Source organism: Salmo salar, chromosome ssa24 (genome assembly GCF_905237065.1).
Source record: "Salmo salar chromosome ssa24, Ssal_v3.1, whole genome shotgun sequence".
NCBI classification, from domain to species: domain Eukaryota; kingdom Metazoa; phylum Chordata; class Actinopteri; order Salmoniformes; family Salmonidae; genus Salmo; species Salmo salar.
In genome coordinates this window covers 25,479,559-25,503,528 of record NC_059465.1, presented here as the reverse complement: position 1 = coordinate 25,503,528, position 23,970 = coordinate 25,479,559, and the positions used below count along the sequence as shown (strand labels likewise).

The 23,970-nt window shown below is 43.7% G+C and overlaps 2 protein-coding genes across 5 annotated transcripts; both read right to left on the bottom strand.

Moving 5' to 3' along the window:
• Nucleotides 1-1,874: 1,874 nt before the first annotated feature.
• Nucleotides 1,875-15,521, bottom strand: LOC106585445 (golgin subfamily A member 1). Of its 4 annotated transcripts, none has more exons than XM_014171651.2 (24): nt 15,272-15,521; nt 14,372-14,692; nt 10,469-10,559; nt 9,735-9,809; nt 8,871-8,968; nt 8,758-8,790; nt 8,508-8,636; nt 8,101-8,270; nt 7,750-7,861; nt 7,507-7,590; nt 7,253-7,378; nt 7,042-7,137; nt 6,803-6,898; nt 6,605-6,700; nt 6,251-6,403; nt 5,757-5,852; nt 5,435-5,524; nt 5,097-5,199; nt 4,825-4,985; nt 4,519-4,674; nt 4,312-4,371; nt 3,972-4,196; nt 2,585-2,671; nt 1,875-2,250 (listed from the first exon to the last, which is right to left on the bottom strand). In XM_014171651.2, exons 2-24 carry the CDS (start codon nt 14,498-14,500, stop codon nt 2,170-2,172), a joined length of 2,547 nt encoding a protein of 848 aa, XP_014027126.2. In that variant the 5' UTR covers nt 14,501-14,692; nt 15,272-15,521; the 3' UTR covers nt 1,875-2,169. The 4 variants fall into 4 exon arrangements, with proteins under 4 accessions (XP_014027126.2, XP_014027127.2, XP_014027128.2 ...); XM_014171652.2 differs by having other exon boundaries at nt 6,251-6,400; XM_014171653.2 differs by having other exon boundaries at nt 7,507-7,584.
• Nucleotides 15,522-18,675: 3,154 nt separating this feature from the next.
• LOC106585446 (serine/threonine-protein phosphatase 6 catalytic subunit) lies at nt 18,676-22,274 on the bottom strand. Its single transcript, XM_014171655.2, has 7 exons — nt 21,928-22,274; nt 21,462-21,557; nt 21,269-21,334; nt 20,990-21,131; nt 20,766-20,845; nt 20,388-20,597; nt 18,676-20,232 (listed from the first exon to the last, which is right to left on the bottom strand). The coding sequence occupies exons 1-7, from the start codon at nt 22,000-22,002 to the stop codon at nt 19,984-19,986; spliced, it is 918 nt and encodes a 305-aa protein (XP_014027130.1). The 5' UTR covers nt 22,003-22,274; the 3' UTR covers nt 18,676-19,983.
• Nucleotides 22,275-23,970: the final 1,696 nt, after the last annotated feature.

Sequence of the window (23,970 nt, the reverse complement as noted above, 5' to 3'; positions counted from 1 at the left end):
TACTCTTCTGTCTACATGACATAGATTTTCTCCATTGATATCAAAGACATTGATGTATGACTCTCACCTCCCCTTCAGAGACATCACAAGTTCTGATTTTAACATGGATTTTTCCTACATAAGCCATCTGAAGTTATATTTTTAATGGAAAGAACCAAATTAAAGACTGTTGTGAAGGGTCCATCAGAAATCTTGGGGCGTTCCATTGAAGAGGGGTTGATTGGGGTGGTAGCATTTTCAAGATTCTTATCATGCACTCACAATTCAACAATATCCCTTTCCCAACCATAGAGAAGGGATCATCAACTGGATCCAGCCGCAGGCAGTATTTTTTGGATGGTCAGGGGGCTGGAACATAATTACAAATATTTGTAGACTGCAAATTGACCGCAAGAATCCCAAACAGAAATAATATTAGACTAAAACAATAATTTCAGGAGGATATTTGTGAAGAGATGTCCAAAATTAAAATAACTTGGAGCTGATTTTCTGGTGTTTTTACAGTCTTATGTCCAACAATATAAAAAAATATAAAAAAAATAAGTGTTTTTGCTCAGAAAACATTGGGGGCCAAATAAAACCACAAGCGGGCCAAATTCGGACCATGGGCCGCTAGTTGGGGAACCCTGCCATAGGTAGTCATCGGCAGTAAATACCGTTTTCTATGTCTAAATTAAAGAAAAAAAACATTGGAGCAGAGACATAAATAATCTTCTCTGTCAAAAAGAGTTGTGACAATCTGGTAGGCCTGACCCATCCCACCTGGAGAATAAGACATACACCATATATACACAAAAGTATGTGGACACCCCTACAAATGAGTGGATTCGGCTATTTCAGCCACACCCGTTGCTGACACACAAACTCACAGAATAGGACCACTGAGTGCTGAAGCGCATGGCGTGTAAAAATCGCCTGTCCTTGGTTGCATCACTCACTACCAAGTTCCAAACTGCTTCTGGAATCAACATCAGCACAATAACTGTTCGTTGGAAGCGTCATGAAATTGGTTCCCATGACCGAGCAGCTGCACACAAGCCTAAGATCACTATGCGCAATGCCAAGCTTTGGCTGGAGTGGTGTAAAGCTCGCCGCCATTGGACTCTGGACTAGTAGAAACGCGTTCTCTGGAGTGATGAATCACGCTACACCATCTGGCAGTCCGACGGACAAATCTGGGTTTGGTGGATGTCAGGAGTACGCTACCTGCCCGAATGGATAGTGGCAACTGTAAGTTTGGTGAAGGAGGAATAATGGTCTGGGGCTGTTTTTCATGGTTCGGGTTAGGCCCCTTAGTTCCAGTGAAGAGAAATCTTAATGCTACAGCATACAATTACATTCTAGACGATTCTGTGCTTCCAACTTTGTGGCAACAATTTGGAAAAGGCCCTTTCCTGTTTCAGCATGACAATGCCCACGATGAGGTCCATACAGAACTGGTTTGTTGAGATCGGTGTGGAAGAACATGACTGGCCTGCACAGAGCCATGACCTCAACCCCATCAAAAACCTTTGGTATGAATTGGAACGCCGACTGCGAGCCATGCCTAATCGCCCAACATCAGTGCCCCACCTCACTAATGCTCTTTTAGCTGAATGTAAGCAAGTCCCCGGCGTCAATGTTCCAACATCTAGTGGAAAGCCTTCCCAGAAGAGTAGAGGCTGTTATAGCAGCAAAGGGGAGGACCAACTCCATATTAATGCCCATGAATTTGGAATGAGATGTTCGACAAGCAGATGTCCACATACCTATTGGTAATGTAGTGTACTTGTACTGTGTCCATGACAGAGCTAGATCTAATGTTAACCTCATTCCAAGGGGAGGGAGGAGGGTTTCTCTTAAGGTTAACATTTATCAATTGGGTCAACACCATGTCTGCTTTAACCATTTTACTTGTAAATAGAAATCAGACCATATTAACAAGACTTTGCCCCTCTTAGTCACTGTAGAGCCATTCTCTTTTCTCTTGAAGATGAAGAAAAAAACATTTTCTCAGGAAAGATTGAGGAGCTACAGTACATAGGAATCTGTGTCATGTCAGAAACCATTTTAAAGCTTGGGTTGTGTCCTCTTTACAATGTTCATTTGGTTGCCACAGTGGTGGGAGAAGTCATGCAAACACATGATAAAAGTTATGTGTGTCTGTCCCCTCTTCCTCTCTCGGGCCCCTCAGCTCCAGTGAGCAGGTGCCCCTGAAACTGATGGCCGGACAATACCTTTCGGAGAAGGCTTGGATCCAAACCAGGACATCTGAAAAACACAGCGATAGTTACAATTATATCAAATGAAATATCATTGGACTATTAAAACTAGTATTACAACTGGTGAAGGGTCTATAGGTAGCAAAACATGGGTTTGAATGTTATAGTATCCTCTATAAGAATAACAATTTCCCTCCAGATGCAGCTGAAGTCATTCTAAAAGAAACAACAGATAGCTCGCACATTTAAGAAATGACAACATTTGAGGACAAAATAGGGTCATGGCCTATTTCATGTGATACACACTGGCTGTGGTTCAGGCCATAACATCCATTCATTTGACATGAGTTTCAGGGAAACGAGGTGTGAAAGGAGAAAGCCACCTTGTACTCCAGAGTCTGCTTCAACATGTCCTCTTCCTCACCAGTGAAGTTCAGCAACACAGACACCGCTCTGATCAGCTGATAGGCCTAAGATACAGAGAGAGGGACACACAGAGAGAGAGATTTAGACGTCAGCCATGACCATAGACATCAGATACACTCACCAGACATTTTTATTAGGTACACCCATCAAGCACAGTCACTTGTCAGTTGAATCTGGCGCACCTGGCACCGACGATCATACCATGCTCGAAGTCGCTTAAGTCACTAATTTTGCCCATTCTAACATTCAATCGAACAGTAACTGAATGCCTCGACGCCGGTCTGCCTGCTTTATATAGCAAGCCACAGCAACGTGACTCACTGTCTGTAGGAACGATCCATTTTCGTGAATGGGGTGGTGTACCTAATAAACTGTCCGGTGACTGTATACCAAACATTAGGAGCACCATCCTAATATTGAGTTGCACCCCATTTTGCCCTCAGAAGAGCCGAAATTCATCAGGGCATGGACTCCACAAGGTGTTGAAAGTGTTCCACAGGGATGCTGGCCCATGTTGACTCCAATGCTTCCCACAGTTGTCTCAAATTGGCTGGATGTCCTCTGGGTGGTGGACCATTTTTGAGACACATGGGAAACTGTTGAGTGTGAAAAACCCAGCAGCATTGCAGTTCTTGACACAAACAACTATACCCTGTTCAAAGGCATAAATATTTTGTCTAGCCCATTCACCCTCTGAATGGCACACTTACACAAGCCATGTCTAAATTTATATTTTATTTAACTAGGCAAGTCAGTTAAGAACAAATTCTTATTTAAAATGACGACATACCCCGGCCAAACCCGGACGATGCTGGGCTAATTGTGCGCCGCTCTATGGGACACCCAATCACAGCCGGATGTGATACAGCCTGGATTCGACCCAGGGACTGTAGTGATGCCTCTTGCACCGAGATGCAGTGCCTTAGCCCGTAGCGCCACTCAAGCATTAAAAATACTTATTTAACCTGTCTCCTCCCCTTCATCTACACAGATTGAAGTGGATTTAACAAGTGACATCAATAAGGGATCATAGCTTTCACCTGGTCAGTCTCATGGAAAAAGCAGGTGTTCTTAATGTTTTGTACACTCAGTGTATATGGCCTAGCTGTGTATATGGCCTAGCTGTGTATATGGCCTAGCTGTGTATATGGCCTAGCTGTGTATATGGCCTAGCTGTGTATATGGCCTAGCTGTGTATATGGCCTAGCTGTGTATATGGCCTAGCTGTGTATATGGCCTAGCTGTGTATATGGCCTAGCTGTGTATATGGCCTAGCTGTGTATATGGCCTAGCTGTGTATAAGGCCTAGCTGTGTATAACAGGGACCAGGTGGACTGCTCTCACCTCAGCCTCTCTGGATGACATGAATTTTAGCACCACGTGTTTGAGGTACTCAAAGTTGATCTCTCGTGAGTCATTGAGATCAGATGTGTTGGTGACAGTGGTGTTTGGGCCCGGGGCTGGTCCTGGAGTGGGCTCTGTAAAGTTTCTGTCTGGCCTCTCTTGCCTCTCTCCTCTCCCTTCTTGGGCCCTCTCTTTCCCATCGGACTCTGTTTCAGGTTTCAGCTTCTGCACCAGAAACACAGACACAAACCATCACAAACAGAACAATATTTTAATGAACTGAATCTTTTATTTTTTTATTTAAATATGATACCCATACTAAGTTATCTAAATGTCTCACCAGCTCCTTCTGCAAGGTCCTCTTTAGCTCTGCTAGCCTCTGCTGCAGCTGCTTAATGGTCTGTAAAGCAACAGTCATCCAATCAATAACAGCACAAAAAACACACAGGAATAATGAAATGGTCCTGCTCCAGCTATTTCAGACAAGCATTAATTACCTGACCATGCCTGTGTGGTGATCATGGTTTCTGGTTCGTCCAGTACTGACCTTGTTCTTGTCACTGAGCTGCTGCTCCAGGTCTCGGTTGGCCTTCTGCATGTGGTCCAGGTCATCCACCGTCACAGTCCCATTCTGGTCCAGTTCACACAGCTCTGGAGTCTGCTGCAACGTCAGAGTCTCCACCTCTACCTCCAGCTCCGATACCTGGGAGGGACACACACAGAGGCAGTCAGACAACGCAGGCAAAGTCAATCAACAACAGACATGCAGACCTAACTTGATATGTAATGACAGACTTATGTACAGTATGTGAGTTAAAAGCTTAATGACTGTGCTCCCTGTGTGTGTTCTGACCCGTAACTGGCAGGAGTCCAACTGCTCGTTCTGGGTTAGGAGCTCCTGCCTCAAGCTGACCAGCTGGGTGTCCTTCTCCTCCTGCCTCTCCTGGGCTGCCACCTGCAGCCCCTCCGCCTCCTCTTGCAGCTGGGACAGGGAGCTCTGGGCGCTCTGCAGCTCTGCAACACAAACAGCGTGGAAGGGAACATCAGATAAACACTACAACTTCTGAATTCACATAGCATGGGAGATGGAGGAAAAGGGCACCTGTGGACAGAGAAAGTGTTTACCATTGCGAAGTGTTTGGAGTTCCTCTTCTTTCAGCTTCAGCTGCTCAGTGACGTGGGCCAGTTCCTGCGATGTTGTTTGAAGTGACGCCATCATCTCTCCTACCTGGAAAAGGAGACAGTAACATTATCATCTATTTACGAGCACATAATCAACACAAGCTGAATTCATGGCTTTGTAACAGATAACGCCCATTCTGCCTGAGTATGATTAAGGCAAATGCATCTGCTATTGTTTTAAACCTCGTTCCAACACAGTGTAAAGAATCTTGTTTGTTATTTCAAAGAGTACAGTAAAAATGTATGATGTGAGAGTAAGTATGTATCATGCATCACCAGACCTGTAGTTGGAGCTCCTCCTTCTGTCTCCTGGTGTCCTCCAGAGCCATGGCTATCTCCACACTCACTGTCTGCCTGCTGCTCAGCTCTGACTGGGGACACATATAGGGACATCATTACCCCGTTTGTACAGGCAGCAGGACCATTTTTGGGGAGTTGTAATGTAGGAATGCAGTTCTCATAGAAATGGTGTGGCACAGTACGCAAAACATCTGGAGTGACTGAAGAACGCAATTTAATGAAAAAAATATATTGTTCATCAGGAAATCTGTGACTTCCTGTTTTCAACTGACTGCCTAATATAAAGCAGGAAGTGTGTCTTACCCTGGCCTGCTCCAGCTCCTCTGCCTGCCTCTTCAGAGCCACGTCAGCTTTATCCCTCCCCCTCAGCAGGGACACTCTCTCTTGCTCCAACTCACTCTGGGAAATACAACACAGATGGGTGAGGGAGCGAAAGAAACAGAGCGAGAGATTGGTGAGGGAGAGAGAAGCAGAGACAAAGGGATGTTTGAGAAAGAAAAGCATAAATTAGAATGCATAGGAACACAGTCCAATATCGATAGATAGATATCTGATGGCCTTGTATGACAGTCCAGTTTCATGCCAGCCATGTAGCAGAGATAAATTACATGGCAACCGATAATGGACAATCCACAGAGACCAATGGATAAGCTGATCAAAATCTGCATAGAAATGATCAAATACCAAAGATACAGTTGACCTTAATATTCAGGTTACAAAACTACGCAGCACATTACACTAACAGTTTTGTGAATTAAAATGTACAGAGCAAGTGAGAGCTGAGAACTGTAACTCACAATCCTGGCTTGGGCAGAGGTGTGTTCGGTGTCTCTCTCTGTCTGCAGTGCAGTGAGCTGCTCCTCCAGCCGAGCTGCCCTCTCCTGGCCCTGTTGCCGCTCTGCAGACACCTGCTGCTGCAGACTGTGCCTCTCCACACTCCACTCTGCCTGCTGGGGGAGGGACCACATGGGAAAGGGCCGTCTTAGCATCACACACTCACATTAACTGTCTCTGCCATATGAGAGATGAAAGTCTACTCAGCCTATAGAAAATAAATTCAATTAAACAGCATTTGCTCCAGCCTCATGTTCAACTTAATCCATGAACAGTGGCGGTAGAGCATCTTTCACCGTAATGTGACATTTATTTACCAGTTTGTCTAGATGTGCTTGTTTGTCAGAGATCTGCTGCTCAGTGTTCTTGAGCCTCTCATTGCTCTCCTGCACCTGCTGTTCCAGACCTGCTATCTGAGAGAGACATGGGGCTGTGTGAGAGACTGAAGGTAGAGCGAGAGCACAGGTCTTAAATGCTTACATTGTTCTCTCCCACCAGTGTGCCTGTTCTCTTACCTGTGCGTCCGTTCTCTCTCTGTAGTTCTTGGAAGAGTCGTCTTTGTGTCGTAGCAGGGTCTGTAGTTCAGTCACATTGTTGTTGAGTCTGGATATCTGGGGGAGTTGAGATACAATATGCTTAACAGACAAGTTCATACAGTTTTCCATGTATTACTGTTAACTAATGGAGCATCTAAGCCAGTGGCATGTGATGAAGTATATCATGCTGATGAAGAGGTAGAGAGAGGACTGTTTACCTGAGTCTCCAAAGAGCTAACCGTGTCTGCATGGTTGGTGCGTGCCTCCAGCAGCTCAACTCTCGTGTCCTCCAGCCTCTGCTCCAGAGTGGACTTCTATACATCAGGAAAAAGGAGCTAAGAAATGAATCACTATTCTCTGTGGTATTGTCTTTAAACGAATTCCACTGGAGTCCCTCTGTCTTTAGGATTAGCTGACTGTTTAAGTTACCTCTTTGAGCAGCTCTTGGAGGAGCTCGTCTTCACTCAAGTTACCATGCAGACGTCTCTCCAGAGAGGAGATCTTCTCCTGCAGGTCCAGCAGCACACGCTCCTTGTCCTCATCAGTCACTGCAGCCTGGGGACCACAGCAAGGATAGAGAGGATTGGGTCAATACACAGCATACTGTACCTCCCTCCACAGGAAGGGGTGAGGAGAAAGAATAGGGGGTAGATATAGGTAGTTACATGGTGGTCTGGTCTTACTTTATGTTGCTGCAGCTTCAGGGCATTGTTCTCCATTTGTAATGTATGGAGAGACTTCTCTACAGCTGCTGAGGCACTCTGCGACTAAGAACATACACAATTAGATCACTAAATCTGAAATGTTTTACAAAATATGATCACATTTAGTTTACTGTATTCATATGCTGTCATTACAGATCTGTACCATTTCAATACAGTGAAAGGATTTTGGTAAAGGATTTATCTCTGGGTTAGAGGGCTCACCTTCTGGAAGTCCTCAGATACCTGTTGGATGACCTTCTGCAGGTTCTGGCCTCTGCCCTCCAGCTCACTAATCTTCTTCTCAGCCTCCTCCCTGACCTCCAGCAGCTCCTCTCTAAAGGAGACCACAGACACCCTGTACGGTTAGACAACCACCAAAACCACAGACAACCCAGAAGAAAACAGGCAGACTTCATCAAGAGAATTGGCATACTAACTCTCCCTTATAGAAAAGAGGTGAGGGGAGCAAGCTCTACAATGAGTAAGGTCATTACTTTCAGTCATCAAGACCAGCATCTCTGCAACTAATGAATTCATGGCATTATCAAGGCAATCTCTGTGTCCTGTCCTTACCTCTCCATCTCCAGCTCCATGTTGAGCCTGCAACTTTCCTGATGCTCCTCTCCCAGAGCCCGCAGCTGCTCCTGGGCTTCGGCCATAGACTTCTTGGCCATCTGCAGCTCGGCCTCCTTCTGCTGGAGCGCTCGCTCCCGCTGGACCAGCTGCTCCTCCTTCCTCAGTAACTACCATAACATAACAGAATCAACCACAGAAAGGACTTCACTATAACAAATGTTGAAATACAATTATTATCTAGGGTAATAGGAAAACTTGTGATGGATCATTACTGACACAGCTACAGCTTGAATCAGAATAGACAGATAAAGCACAAACTGACAAGTTTACGTTTGACTTTCCTCATACATGCAATGTGGTGGGTTAGAGTTAGACAATGGGACCTTGTTGTCCGTAGTGTGTACCATGTGTTTGACTTTGGCGAGCTCCTGCTGCTGGAAGCCCTCCAGCTCGTCCAGGTCATCCCTCTTCTGGAACAGAGTAAGGCTCTGCTCCATCATATCATCTAGCCTCACAGACAGAGACGCTTTCTCCTGAGGAACAGACAGGATGACCCCAGTTAGATCTCTCATCTACACATGCCAAGACTGACTGGCTGAATGAGAACCTAGAATTTTTGTTAGATGTTAGAATGCAGTTAAGATGTTAGCGTACCTGCTCCAGCGTAGATATCCTTTCCATCCATTCCTACAGACAAAGACAGGAATTAATCTAAGTATAAACACACACAAATGAATGCCTTGTGGTGCAAAGGATATGATGCTCACCTGATCCTTCTTGTCCAGGGCCAAAGCCATGCCTTCGGCCATTTTGGCTCTATTGGCCTGGTGAGTCTCATTCTGGTCCTGCAGTTTCCTCATGGAGGCTGGATAGTGAAAGAAAGACAGACAGACAGACAAGAAAGAGGATGAACACAACAGGCTAGCCAAAGATGGCTCGGTTCAAACAGCTGGTTGTGGAATTGTCAGTGGTTAGTAGCTGCTAGCTGTGAAAGGGTGGTACAATTGACCATAGAATGTGTCCAGTATGCCAAACTAAGTGTTCCCCAGAAGCAAAGGCAAGCTGTGCATCTAAGCATGGCCAACACAGACATCCCACATGGACTTACACGGAGTATACAAAACATTAAGAACACGTGCTCTTTTCATGACAGACTGACCAGGTGAATCCAGGTGAAAGCTATGACCCCTTACTGATGTCACTTGTTAAATCCACTTCAAAATCAGTAAAGATGAAGGGGAGAAGACAGGTTAAAGACAGATTTTTAAGGCTTGAGATAATTGGAGACATGGATTGTGTATGCTTGTCATTCAGAGGGTGGATGCACAAGACAAAAGATTTAAGTGCCTTTGAACGGGATATGGTAGTAGGTGCCAGGCGCACCGGTTTGTGTCAGGAACTGTAACACTGCTGAGTGCCACAAACATTTATAAACAATTCTATATGAACAAGCATGTAAGTCCTTGGTTTCATCAATTTATTTGTTTATATGGAAATCTATAGAAGTGACAGCATGATTCTCAACCCCTCCGCGAGCGACTGATGGTGCTTCGGGTGACCATTACCCCAGCCAGCAGACAAACAAATGAGACAGAAAGGAAGCAAAACGGGAGGAGAATAAAGGTACGTACAATCCTGATGTTTTTCTAATGCAATTTCAAGCTTGTCCTTGGTCTTCTGCATAAGTCGGAGCTGCTCAGCGTAGTCTATTGGCAGGAGGTGGGGTGATGGGATACCAACATCACAGAAACACACAAGTAAACACACACCCAGGAAAGGGGGATAGGTGGATGAGGGTAAAGGGACGGGGAGGAGGAATAACATAAATAAAGAGAGGCATACAAAAGGAAAGAAAACAATGATTTTCTTGAGAAATCCATCCTGGTTAAGATGCTGCATGAGGACGTGCAACTTTTAACCTCTTCTAAGGGGTCACACACACACCACATCTAAGGGAGGAGTAGCTATCACACTAATCTGGGAGAGAAGACACACAGAACCCCCAAAGGTAGACTAAAAGCCATGGCATTTGCTCTTAACGTTCACCGAATGGGAACGTGGTAAAGAATAAAGAAACATTGTAAGAGTTACCCCCATCATACCTTATGAGGGTCAGTGTTGAGAACAAAAACCTTGGAGGTCTGAAACCAGACATCACCCGTTGGTTATGTGACCTTTGACCTGAGTGAACTGCTCTGGGTAGAAGTTGCCTCTAAGTACATTAGACACAGACCGAGAATCAGCTTATCCACCACCAAACCTAACCTTAACTATTGAATGGGGAAATGCAAAACTAATCTTAGATCAGTGTGTAGGCCACCTCATCCTTCTCTGATTAAACTGGCTCAATACAGACATGTCTTACCTGATAGTTTGGCCTCCAGCTTGCGAATCTGATCATTCCTTCTGAGGATCTGGGAGGAGAGGTCGTCCCTGGAGCTACTACCATCAGAGGCCTAGAGGTCAACACAAACACACAGAACAGAGGGATCCTCATCAGAACAGCAACTCAGCAGGTCACAATGGAGCTTCCATAGTAATGGGTCAGCAGGTACTAGAAACATCTACGTTGTGGGTGTTGTAGAGTCTATGAAATATCACACTGACAAGATCTACACTGACTATACCAAACATTAGGAACACATCCCTAATATTGAGGTGCCCCACCCTCCCTTTCGCCCTCAAAACAGACTCATTTCGTCGGGGCATGGACTCTACAAGGTGTCGAAAGTGTTCGACGGGGATGCTGGCCCTTGTTGAATCCAATGCGTCGCACAGTTGGCTGGATGTCCTTTGGGTGGTGGACTATTCTTGATCCACACGGGAAACTATTGAGCATGAAAAACCCAGCAGCATTGCAGTTTGACACAAACTGGTGTGCCTGGAACCTAAACTCAGCAAAAAAAGAAACGTCCCTTTTTCAAGGCCTGTCTTTCAAAGATAATTCATAAAAATCCAAATAACTTCACAGATCTTCATTGTAAAGGGGTTAAACACTGTTTCCCATGCTTGTTCAATTAACCATAAACAATTAACAAACATGCACCTGTGGAATGGTCGTTAAGACACTAACCGCTTACAGACGGTAGGCAATTAAGGTCACAGTTATGAAAACTTAGGACACTAAAGAAGCCTTTCTACTGACTCTGAAAAACACCCAAAGAAAGATGCCCAGGGTCCCTGCTCATCTGCGTAAACGTGTCTTAGGCATGCTGCAAGGAGGCATGAGGACTGCAGATGTGGCCAGGGCAATAAATTGCTATGTCCGTTCTGTGAGACGCCTAAGACAGCGCTACAGGGAGACAGGACGGACAGCTAATCGTCCTTGCAGTGGTAGACCACGTGTAACAACACCTGCACAGGATCGGTACATCCGAACATCACACCTGCGGGACAGGTACAGGATGGCAACAACAACTGCCCGAGTTACACCAGGAACGCACAATCCCTCCATCAGTGCTCAGACTGTCCGCAATAGGCTGAGAGAGGCTGGACTGAGGGCTTGTAGGCCTGTTGTAAGGCAGGTCCTCACCAGACATCACCGGCAACAACGTCGCCTATGGGCACAAACCCACCGTCGCTAGACCAGACAGGACTGACAAAAGTGCTATTCACTGACAAGTCGCAGTTTTGGCTCACCAGGGGTGATGGTCGGATTCGCGTTTATCATCAAAGGAATGAGCGTTACACCGAGGCCTGTACTCTGGAGCGGGATCGATTTGGAGGTGGAGGGTCCATCATGGCCTGGGGTGGTGTGTCACAGCATCATCGGACTGAGCTTGTTGTCATTGCAGGCAATCTCAACGCTTGTGTTACAGGGAAGACATCCTCCTCCCTCATGTGGTACCCTTCCTGCAGGCTCATCCTGACATGACCCTCCAGCATGACAATGCCACCAGCCGTACTGCTCATTCTGTGCATGATTTCCTGCAATACAGGAATGTCAGTGTTCTGCCATGGCCAGCGAATAGCCCGGATCTAAATCCCATTGAGAACGTCTGGGACCTGTTGGATTGGAGGGTGAGGGCTAGGGCCATTCCCCCCAGAAACGTCCGGGAACTTGCAGGTGCCTTGGTGGAAGAGTGGGGTAACATCTCACAGCAAGAACTGGCAAATCTGGTGCAGTCCATGAGGAGGAGATGCACTGCAGTACTTAATGCAGCTGGTGGCCACACCAGATACTGACCTTTACTTTTGATTTTGACCCCCCCTTTGTTCAGGGACACATTATTCAATTTCTGTTAGTCACATGTCTGTGGAACTTGTTCAGTTTATGTCTCAGTTGTTGAATCTTGTTATGTTCATACACATATTTACACATGTTCTGTTTGCTGAAAATAAACGCAGTTGACAGTGAGAGGACGTTTCTTTTTTGCTGAGTTTACTACCATACCCCATTCAAAGGCACTTACATTTTTTGTCTTGCCCATTCACCCTCTGAATAGCACACATACACAATCCATGTCTCATTTGTCTCAAGGCTTAAAAATCATTCTTTAACATGTCTCCTCCCCTTCATCTACACTGATTGAAGTGGATTTAACAAGTGACATCAATAAGGGATAATAGCTTTCACCTGGTCAGTCTATGACATGGGAAGAGCAGGTGTTCTTAATGTTTAGTATACTCAGTGCATATACAATATGTTGTACTTTATTGTCCAATGGGAAATTTGACATGGACAATTAAAGAGTGCTGCTGCTTCCATATAAATACATCAAATCAATTGACACAACATACATAGAATAACACCCCATCATTCACCCCCTTCTGACCCACACAAAAGTTGTGACTAGGTGACAAAAGGCTGTGACTAGGTGACATGATGTAAGGCCTACAGGCCAGGCTCCAGTCCATTATTGCTATAACAACAACATTTCACATCATCGGTACCTAACTCATGGCTATGAGTGTGTTTACTTTAGCTTGATGTCATCCTGATTTTACTTTACTACAGATTTGACAAGGGATAATCTACCAGGTGATTTGACCTTCTTGCAAGTCAATGACTTAAATACACATCAGCCTCAGAAGACTGGATCTGGGTAATCCTGTAAGATGAGCCACTTTATTCATAATTGTAGCCGTGGGGAAGTGTAAAATTACCACTGAACTGATTAACACTTATGATGCATTTCCAATAACATCGACAACAAATATTTTCCAGTGCCTAATACATGATATTCTGAATATAAATGATATGTTTAACAGTGCAATGTGGTATAACACCATCACAATGATTACTGATTAGCCTAATGAAAATGTAACCTGAATTGTCTCAACATATAGTATGGTAAGCTACCTCCTCCAAAAGAGAAAATAAACATTGTGTGTGTGTGTTATATGTTTCATGTGTGGTCAAGTGAACAGAGCATTGCAGAGCTGACACCCGAGCATGGCTTCAGGTTACACAGGTTCGCGACTACAATTTTAGAATTCATGTCATCATTTACAAAAGAGCGGTCGTATCGTACTAGTATATTTACACTAAACTGTGGCATCCACTGGCTTCTGGATGCCAATCTCCAGACACACCCAACCATATAACAATAAGCTAGCTGACTCACAGACCCAACTCATAATCCAAAAGGCAATGTCATCTAAATATAGGCAGGGCTACTCGTTAATAAAGGACAATTACACCAAACTTAAAAATGCAGCAAATTACTTTACTGCTCTTTCCCTGGCTCTGCATACTGTAAGTCTTGTACATTAGGCCTACAATTGTGCTGAAATTCATAAAGCCATTATTAGATATTGATCTCATAAAATTCAGGGCTATTTACATCACGGTACAGGGGATATCTGATATGCTCCATGTATATGGTAGTGACTTACAGCATCATGACAGTCCCAGGGGCTCCATTACATAGGAGAGAGCCACTGAAATGCTCTTACCAGGCCACAGAGAGAAACACTAATGGAGGGCCTGGGCCATTACTGTCTGGGAGGAGCCTCAGAATATCTCTAAACAATAGCCTATGTTGAATTGAAAGAGTGTACAGGATAAAAATTATCATTGTTTGCGTTTCATAAGTGCAAAGTTTAAGCCTATTAAAATTAGAGGCCAAAAGTAATAATTTAAAAGAAACCTCCCTTCTCTTCCATGATGGCTCCTTTATAGAATAGCTGTGGAAAACTTCTTAAGCGAAAAGAATCGTGTGTGATTGTGTTTCGTGTCATGTGACCAACTACTCTTGGTGGGTTCAAAAGATGACTGGCATGGACAGAGGCCCTCCCTCAGTGAGGTAACAAAACTGGTACTTACAAAATCATCCCCCGAGTCTGCCCCCACTGACGTAATGGACTCTTTGCTGTAGGAGCGAGGCATGCGGACTCCGGTCCGGGGGGCTGTGGCTGCCTCCTCAGCAATCTTCTTTTTCAGTTTGGCAAACATCTCCACCTTGCCTTAGTGTTTCTTTACCCAAGTGTACTGCCTGCTACTCTCCCCAAAAGCTCCACAATGCAAGTCCTCTGTCACACAGGCTGTGGTCCTTCAAGGTCCCTTGTTTTGGTCACAGAACAGCTGTATTCCAGTGTAGCCTCCTCTCACAGGCAAGGGAACTGTCATTGTCATTCCTCTTTCAATCTGTAACATACAACAGAGAGAGTGTCACAGTAATCAGCATGAAGACTATTACTATTAGAGATGTGGAATGAGGATATAATGAGTGATGCATGTTTCATGGTAGTTGGAAAAACTTGCAGTTGCAGATAGTCCTTTTGTGCCTCCCTTATGATTTGTCATAACACCAGATCAGTTGACACACGTGACAGCATGTTTAACGAGTAAGTTTGCTAAGAGAGACATCTAAAAGAGGCTAATGATATTTTAGCTGGATGATAAGATGAGAGACGATGTAGCTAGCTATAGTAGCTAGCTACTCACAGTGTTGGCAATGGCTGCTCGCATCAAGTTAGCTACGGTTAGCAGTTTGCCAACTAGATAGCTAACGTTAGCTGAATAGTTCATTATCATTCTGTAAATATTTCAACATTTCGAGATTTAAGAAATCCGTCAGTTCCAGTTCAGTTAACTGTTCACGACTTGATCCCGAAAAGACAGATGGTTTCAACAATGAAGATGGCTAGCTAGTATAGCTGACGCTGTTATGGTTACTGTTATACTCTAGCTAACAGTAGCTAGCTAATCAATGGAATCTCTTACCGTATGAACTTCGAGAAAGTAAAACAATCCAAGTGAAGTCCATTGTGTTAAACGTATCCTCTGCAACGAATATAAACTCTACCGTTTCCCAATGTAATAACTCTACAAATATACTGCTTTACGACAAATGTCTTTCTATGTCTGGACTGTATTTTACTAGGCTAGCTCGCTAACATCAATACGTAAACTGCTACTACACTCACTGTGCTGACGTTTCATATGGGTCCATGTTCATTTGACATATCCGGTGGGGGGGGGTGGGGGTGGTCGTGGTGGTGGTGGTGGTGGTGTTGTTCTTCTTCTTCTTCGTTTGTGGGATTTTTCGGTGGTTGTTATCCAACTTTATGGAGCATTCCCGCCACCTACTGTACTGGAATGTGGGCCAGAGACAGGGAGAAAGTAAATCCTAACTGCCAGCCCCCTTTCTCTTATTTAGACTGCATCTAAAAGCGAGGTGTGAAAAATATTCACTCTACTTCATGTCAGTCAACTAAAACAGGGCGATGGACACTGGGGTGATTACACCTGTGTGTGCATAAAATGGCACAGACAGATATGGCAGCTCTGCTCCTAAGCAACTTTGCAGGTTTTTTGTTGTGTGTGTGTTATTTATTACATTATTACCCCAGAATGTTTTTTGTGTTATTACATTCAGCCGGAACTTTTGGGGGGATATCAGAGCGGCAGTAACTCACCAGCATTTCGATCAGGAATATGACTTTCCCGAATAATATCCTTTGTTCGTACCCCCCAGGGCAATTGAACTTATTCCAGTGGCTGGTCCAAAACCGCCAGTGGAGAAGAGGTTTTCAGAGTGGACTTATAGTACGGTAGAACTACCATCACACTGACTGTTGTACTCGCTCTGGTCAACTTTTCGAAATGCCTACAAGGCCCTCCCCCGCCCTCCATTTGGCAAATCTGATCACAAATCCATTTTGCTCCTCCCTTCCTATAGGTATAAACTCAAACAAGAAGTATCCGTGCTAAGCTCTATTCAATGCTGGTCTGACCAATCGGAATCCATGCTTTAAGATTGTTTTGATCACGCTGACTGGGATATGTTCCCGGGGAATAACATTGACGAATAACATTGACGAATACACAGATACGGTGACTGAGTTCATCCAGAAGTGTATAGGAGATGTTGTACCCATTGTGACTATTAAAACCTACCCAAACCAGAAACCGTGGATAGATGGCAGCATTCGCGCAAAACTGAAAACGCGAACCACCGCATTTACCAATGACAAGGTGACTGGGAATATGGCCAAATGCAAACAGTGTAGTTATTCCCTTCGTAAGGAAATCAAACAGGCAAAACGTCAGTAGAGAGACAAAGTTGAGTCACAATTCAACGGCTCAGACACGAGATGTATGTGGCAGGGTCTACAGACAATCAAGGACAGCAAAGGGAAAACCAGCCACATCGCGGACACCAACGTCTTGCTCCCGGACAATCTAAACGCCTTTTTCGCCCGCTTTGAGGATAACACATTGCCACCGACGCGGCCCGCTACAAAGGACTGTGGCCTCTCCTTCTCCGTGGCCGACGTGAGTAAGACATTTAAAAGGGTTAACCCTGGCAAGGCTGCCGGCCCAGACGGCATCCCTAGCCGCATCCTCAGAGCATGCCCAGACCAGCTGGCTGGAGTGTTTATGGACATATTCAATCTCTCCCTATCCTAGTCTGCTGTCCCCACTTGCTTCAAGATGTCCACCATTGTTCCTGTATCCAAGAAAGCAAAGGTAACTGAACTGAATGACTGTCGCCCAGTAGTACTCACTTCTGTCATCATGAACTGCTTTAAGAGGCTCTACCTTACCTGACACCCTAGACCCTCTTCAATCTGCTTACCACCCCAATAGATCCACAGACGATGCAATTGCCATCACACTGCACACTGCTCTGTCCCATCTTGAAAAGAGGAATCAATATGTAAGAATGCTGTTCATTGACTATAGCTCAGCATTCAACACCATAGTACCCTCCAAATTCATCATTAAGCTCGGGGGCCCTGGGTGTGAACCCTGCCATGTGCAACTGGGTCCTGGACTTCCTGACGGGCCTCCCACCAGGTGGTGAAGGTAGGAAACAACACCTCCACTTCGCTGATCCTCAACACAGGAGCCCCACAAGGGTGCGTGTTCAGCCCCTCCTGTACTCCCTATTCACCCATGACTGAGTGGCCACACACGCCTCCAACTCAATCATCAAGTTCGCAGACGACACAACAGTAGTAGGCCTGATTACCAACAATGACGAGACAGCCTACAGGGAGGAGGTGAGGGAGAGTGGTTCCAGGAAAATAACCTCTCACTCAACATCAACAAAACAAAGGAGCTGATTGTGGACTTCAGGAAACAGCAGAGGGAGCACGCCCCTATCCACATCGACGGACTGCAGAGGAAAAGGTAGAAAGCTTCATGTTCCTCGGCGTACACATCACTGACGATCTGAAATGGTCCACCAACACAGACAGTGTGGTGAAGAAGGTGCAACAGCGCCTCTTCAAACTCAGGAGGCTGAATAAATTTGGCTTGGCCCCTAAAACTCTCACAAACTTTTACAGATGCACAATTGAGAGCATCCTGTTGGGCTGTATCACCATATGGTACGGCAACTTCACCGCCCGCAACCGCAGGTCTCTCCAGAGGGTGGTGCGCTCTGCCCAATGCATCACCAGGGACAAACTACCTGCCCTCCAGGACACCTACAGCACTGTCACAGGAAGGCCAAAAAGATCATCAAGTACAACAACCCCCCGAGCCATGGCCTGTTCACACCGCTATCATCCAGAAGGCGAGGTCAGTACAGGTGCATCAAAGCTGGGACCGAGAGACTGAAAAACAGCTTCTATCTAAAGGCCATCGGACTGTTAAATAGCCATCACTATCCGGCCTCCACCCAGTATCCTGCACTGAACTTAGTCACTGTCACTAGCCGGCTACCACCCGGTTACGCAATCATGCACCTTAGAGGCTGCTGCCCTATATCCATAGACTTGGAATCACTGGCCACTTTAATAACGGAACACTAGTCGCTTTAATAATGTTTAAATAATGTTTACATGCTGCTTACTCATCTCATATGTATATACTGTATTCTATTCTACTGTATTTTAGTCTATGCCACTCCGACATTTCTGGACCTAATATTTATATATTTCTTAATTCCATTTGTGTGTGTTGTTGTGAATTTTTTTAGATACTACTGCACTGTTTGATACTACTGCTCTGTTGGAGCTTGGAACACAAGCATTTCGCTACACCTGCAATAACATCATTCTGTATCACAGACAGTTCACACAAATAACCACAGCTAGGCTTACTGCTAAATCAGGTTATCTACAGACATATGAACTGTTGTGGGAATTCTTACACAGGGACACTCAAAGTCAATCTTAAATGAATCATTGTTTTTTATCAGCTCACTGGAGAGGTTCCAGCAAACTTGATGCACCATAGTGAACGTCTGTCAGGAGCTCTAACGGGGCAGTCCTATTAGTTCCTTTATATACTGACAAGTCATAGTTGCATGATTTGGCTTATTCATAACTAATTAATCATTAACGTTTACTTCATTCATGTGACTGACCAATACTGGTTCATGCATGTGACAGACTAATACCTCACGAGGCTTCTTCTCTCTAAGCTGAGACCTTGAAACTGAGATGTCCCTTTCTCTAAACAGGGGTCTGGGCGTACTGCCAAATTGCAGACACTAATTGTAAGGATTCGTTCAATCAGTCACTTGCATGAACACAGAAATTGGTTTATAGAAAAGCACAAACACAGAACATAAAAATTGGTAAATAGAAAAGCACCAACATACAATTTTCCATCAAAGAACCTATCTATATGTTTTAGATCAGTGATGTTCATTATAATAATTTCTCACCTCAATTATCAGGCTTATAGCTTTATTATAAGACTACATAAGATAACTAAGTCAAGTGCATGAGTAAATTCTCATTTAAACATATTTCTAATTTGAGTGCTTTATACTGTGATATATATATATATATCTACACGATACATGAAATTCAATAAATATACATTACAAAAATAAAATCAAACATCTGACAAATAACATCTTCTACAGTTTATTCCTAATAGGCTGCAAATAGACCGAAGTCAAACTGAAATGGTGACCTCTCTCTGTAAAGTGGCTAAAATAAGTGTTCCTGTTTCACTTCACGTGTTCTTATTGTAATCTACCATGATTCATTAAATCTAACATGTGTTTGATAAAAACATGAAATATTGACACTGCTATCGCCTAAAACGTTTGAAACAGAGTAGTGGCATTACTTAATAGAGTACTTCTGTGTGAACACACGTGTTGGCACACAGAGCTACAGCAGACACAAAAACACACAGTACTGTATATAAGTTACATACAATAGCCTACAGTAAAATACAGTGGAGGCTGCTGATGGGAGAACGGCTCATAAGAATGGCTGGAATGGAGCCAATGGAATGGTATCAACCACATGTGGTTTCCATGTGGTTGATACCATTCCATTGGCTCCATTCCAGCCATTCTTATGAGCCGTCCTCCCCTCAGCAGCCTCCACTGGTAAAATATGAATGACATAATCAGTGGTGTCACTTCAACGGGAGTTGTTGTTGCTCCACTGTATGTGATGCATTACAAATGTGGTGCTTGATAACAGTGCGGCCAAAGATGATGATAGTTAGTGCAGTGTTTACAGGAAATATGGTGTCGTTGTTCTGGGTGGAATTACTCTCTCTGAGTCGGGCACCGCCCGGAACAGCTTGGGCTCCCTTGTATTGGCGTCTTTGAAGACCATGATGGAGGCAATGTTGCCGCAGCGATAGCAGTAGTTAGGAGCTGACCAGACTGTGACCAGCTTCTCATCAAACATGAACTTGTAACCTTCATGGACTAGTTGATGTGCCCGACAGATCAACGTCAAGTTGTTGATGTGAACAAACTGCACATCGAAGGATATATAAACAAAAAAAGAGAGTGAGATGAATGTGAAAAATAAACATGACTTACCCATTTCATATATATTGCTGTGTGAAATTGACAATGTATGTACAGCAGTGTGCATCTCTAATCAGTGGTGAACAAGACTAATCTTACCTCATTGGTGACCTTTGCACCAAACAGCCACCCAGCTCCCCTAGGGCTGATGGCCCAGGTGTCGACGTCCTCCGGGTCTGACCAGACAAGGTCACAGAATGCTCCCTTGTGGGGGATCTCCTGGTTACGCTCAATGGTTCTGATCTGGTCCAGGGTCTTTATGTCTGGGGAGAGGCCCCCATGAACACACAGAATCTGCTCATCCATCAGCTGGCACAAGAAAACAACCAAAGTACAGCATTAGAATAACTGTGATGATAGAAAATATCTTAAGACTCATGTGTAATCATTTCCATGTTGGCTTGATATGCTAAACTTGTGACATGGGGGATTTGACTGCAGGAAATCAGAACTACAAAGCAATAGAGTTGTACTCACCGCTGCAACTGTTAACATATCAAACACTTTGGTACAGTAGCGCCAGGCATTGGCATTTCCATATTTGGTTTGGCATTCATCTGAAAAGAATAATAGACCGGGGACATCCCATTTACAACCAGTCCACCTGGAGTCAATGGTTTGGATTGAACGATAACTACTAATGTAGCCTATTATTGCAACATTTGGTTGGGCTGGATATGGTGAAGTAATGAAAATCTCACCATAAAAGCCATATACTTGGGTTATTTGTCTGCTTTCGTGGTTTCCTCTTAAAAGCGTGATGCGGTCAGGCCATTTGGCTTTTAACACCAACAGGTATGTGAATGTCTCCAAGCTGTAATATCCCCGGTCAACAAAGTCACCCTGTAGAGACACAGACACCAAATCATGATGGTGTGATTCTTGATGGACGTTGTAAACAACATGAAAAAACAATAACAGTCAAATCAATGAAGATAAATGGGAGTGGACAAGGGGAGAATAGTTGAGTTTTAGCCAACCATGAAAATATAGTTTGTGTCTGGGACCTGTCCTCCAGTTCTGAAGAGTTCACACAGATCATAAAACTGAAAGAAGAAGAAGCAACCAAGTTAACTTCATAACTACTGGAAAGAAATGTATAATCCATCAGCTTCAAACACAAATATCTAGCAATGTTGCTGTAAAGCTGTGATGGTCAATAAAGTAGCCTACCTGTCCATGTATATCTCCACACACAGTCACAGGGGTGGACACAGGCTGGACATTGGATTCCTCCAGCAATAGGTCACATACATAATCACATAACCTCTGAGGAAAAACCCACACTTGGTAAGAATAAGAAGCATAATGTAACAGTTTCAGAGACTTCAATGTGATGTGTCATGCAATCGTTTAATGAATGAATGGCATAGTAGAGAAATTCACCAGTGACAACTAAGCTACTGTAAATGACACTCTCTCATACCAATCATTTCGTCAAGCATGATGATAGCATCCGTTGAATTATAATTCTAGGCTATGGCATCACAGTCTGTGATTTCAGGTCAGGATGCTTCGATATGATTAGAAGTGATACTGATTTTGCTGTTGCTTATGTCTGATAAGTAGGCTTCTATGCGTGCTGCTCATCAGGCTTATTTCTAGAGATGATTGTCATTGCGAAGGCATTGATTCTCACCTTGAGGTCGTTTTCAGGTAAATATTTACACTGCTTGGCAATCTCCGCGTATTTATCCAGGTCCAGTGGCGCCATTGTATCAGCTGTTCGCTAATGTTTCTACTACTGTGCATGTTCGGTTCCGTCAGGCAGATTTACTGAACAGTTTGCGTTGTGCTGCCATCTGCTGTGTAGGATACGCACATACATACTATAGGCCTTAGAATTTGGTTTTATATCCTCCGGACCCGGACAGTGCATATTGTGAGCTCTTTAAGTCTTGTCAAATCATAGTCAAATGAGTAATTATTGGATGTAACAGTTCTGTAGCTCTTGGCTTCATAACTAGCCTCTGGTATCATGTTGTGCAGCTCATGTCACTCCTGATCAATGTAAATACTGCTGACGACAGGTGTTAAGGACTGTAGCCGCACAGCGGCGCTCGCACACTATAGAAACAATGGGTGATTAGGCTACTGAGCGCACATATCCTGCCTAGGCCTAATTAATATCACAATCATATTTGTTTCATTTAACCCTCATAATAGCCTACTACCAACATATTTTACATGAATGTATTACCAATTGGGGTCATGTTGACCCCAATAAGAAATGATTGGGAAAAGCAACTATATAAACTTAACTATTATCAAAACATCATTAGAAATGTAAATAATGTTATCTGAAAAAGTATATATTCAAAACAGACTATTATTTAAGAAAAATTTAAGCAATTTGCATATTCTGTCAAATGAACATATAAATGTTTCCCTTATATAATGTGCAGCGTTTTTCCAAAGTACAATCCAGATTAGTACTAAAACGCTGATTTGCCATCATTTGATTGTAGTATCATTTAGTTCTTCAAATTTATAAGTAAATATTAATTTTGTCATATTTATGTGGCAAAAATGACTTCCATTTAAAGGCGAAGTACACCAAAATGTGACATATACTTAATTTTATTGACAAAAAGTGATTCATCCATTTATTCTGAGAGCCAATGACAAAAAAATATGTCTGCGCTTTCATCATTTACTTACACCACAGCCAGCATTAGCGTCACTGGAAGTGAAACAATGTGGTAGGGCCTATGGCAGGATGCTTCTAAAAGCATGCACAAATCCTCGAAGTCAGTTCAAACATTTTACTTTTTTTTATTTTATTTTTTTACATTTTAGTCATTTAGCAGACGCTCTTATCCAGAGCGACTTACAGTATTGAATGCATACATTTCATACATTTTTTTTTTTCCTCTGTACTGGCCCCCCGTGGGAATCGAACCTACAACCCTGGCATTGCAAACACCATGCTCTACCAACTGAGCCACAGGGGGACATGGTATAGCAACCAAAATATCACAAGTTGCACATATAGAATGTTGGACAATATTGTATGAGCCAGCACTGCTAATACACACCAATACAGCACTATGTACACATTCAGAGGGTAGCTGGTTTCTGTATTACAGTTCTACCTAGTATTCATACCACAGACAGACTTCTATGAGCTGTTTTGACTGTAACTAAGCATATATCTACGGTAATTTTAGATTTTGTACACATTCATACATAGTTATAACCATAGGCAAGTACATTAGGTTCTCTATATCTGCAGGTGATCTGTCTATAAGGCCAAGATCACTGCAACAGGTCCCCCTCCACCCTCTGAGGATATGTATAACTTAATAGTATGTCTCCAGAGAAACCAGAAGGCACAAAAAGGTTGTTTTTGGTTTTGTACACAGCCATACGATGTTGTATAGAAAAGTACAATCGTAGGCAAGTACATGGAGACCTATATCTCTACAGATTATCTGTCTATCTGGTCAAAATAACTGATACAGGTCCCCCTCCACCCTCTGGTGGTATGGATAACTTGTTATTTTGTCTCCAGTGAAACCTAAATTCAAATAAAGGTAATATCTATCAAACTAGTTTTGGGCTGGGGTCAAAATTACCCCAGAGGATTATATTTTTTTTAAAGTACAGAAACATTAAATAATGATTTAGATCAAGTTGGTTGACAAAGTCATTAAAAATCAGAAGAATAAAAAAAAAAGCA

Coding starts and splice junctions, on each gene's coding strand:
- LOC106585446 (XM_014171655.2), bottom strand. CDS start 22,002: ATGGCGCCACTGGACCTGGATAAATACGCGGAGATTGCCAAGCAGTGT. Junction 20,846..20,989: donor CCAAGTATATGGCTTTTATG/GTGAGATTTTCA, acceptor TATTCTTTTCAG/ATGAATGCCAAACCAAATAT. Junction 20,233..20,387: donor GTGCAAAGGTCACCAATGAG/GTAAGATTAGTC, acceptor TTCGATGTGCAG/TTTGTTCACATCAACAACTT.
- LOC106585445 (XM_014171651.2), bottom strand. CDS start 14,500: ATGTTTGCCAAACTGAAAAAGAAGATTGCTGAGGAGGCAGCCACAGCC. Junction 10,560..14,371: donor CAGACTCGGGGGATGATTTT/GTAAGTACCAGT, acceptor GTTGACCTCTAG/GCCTCTGATGGTAGTAGCTC. Junction 7,862..8,100: donor ATGGAGCTGGAGATGGAGAG/GTAAGGACAGGA, acceptor GGTCTCCTTTAG/AGAGGAGCTGCTGGAGGTCA.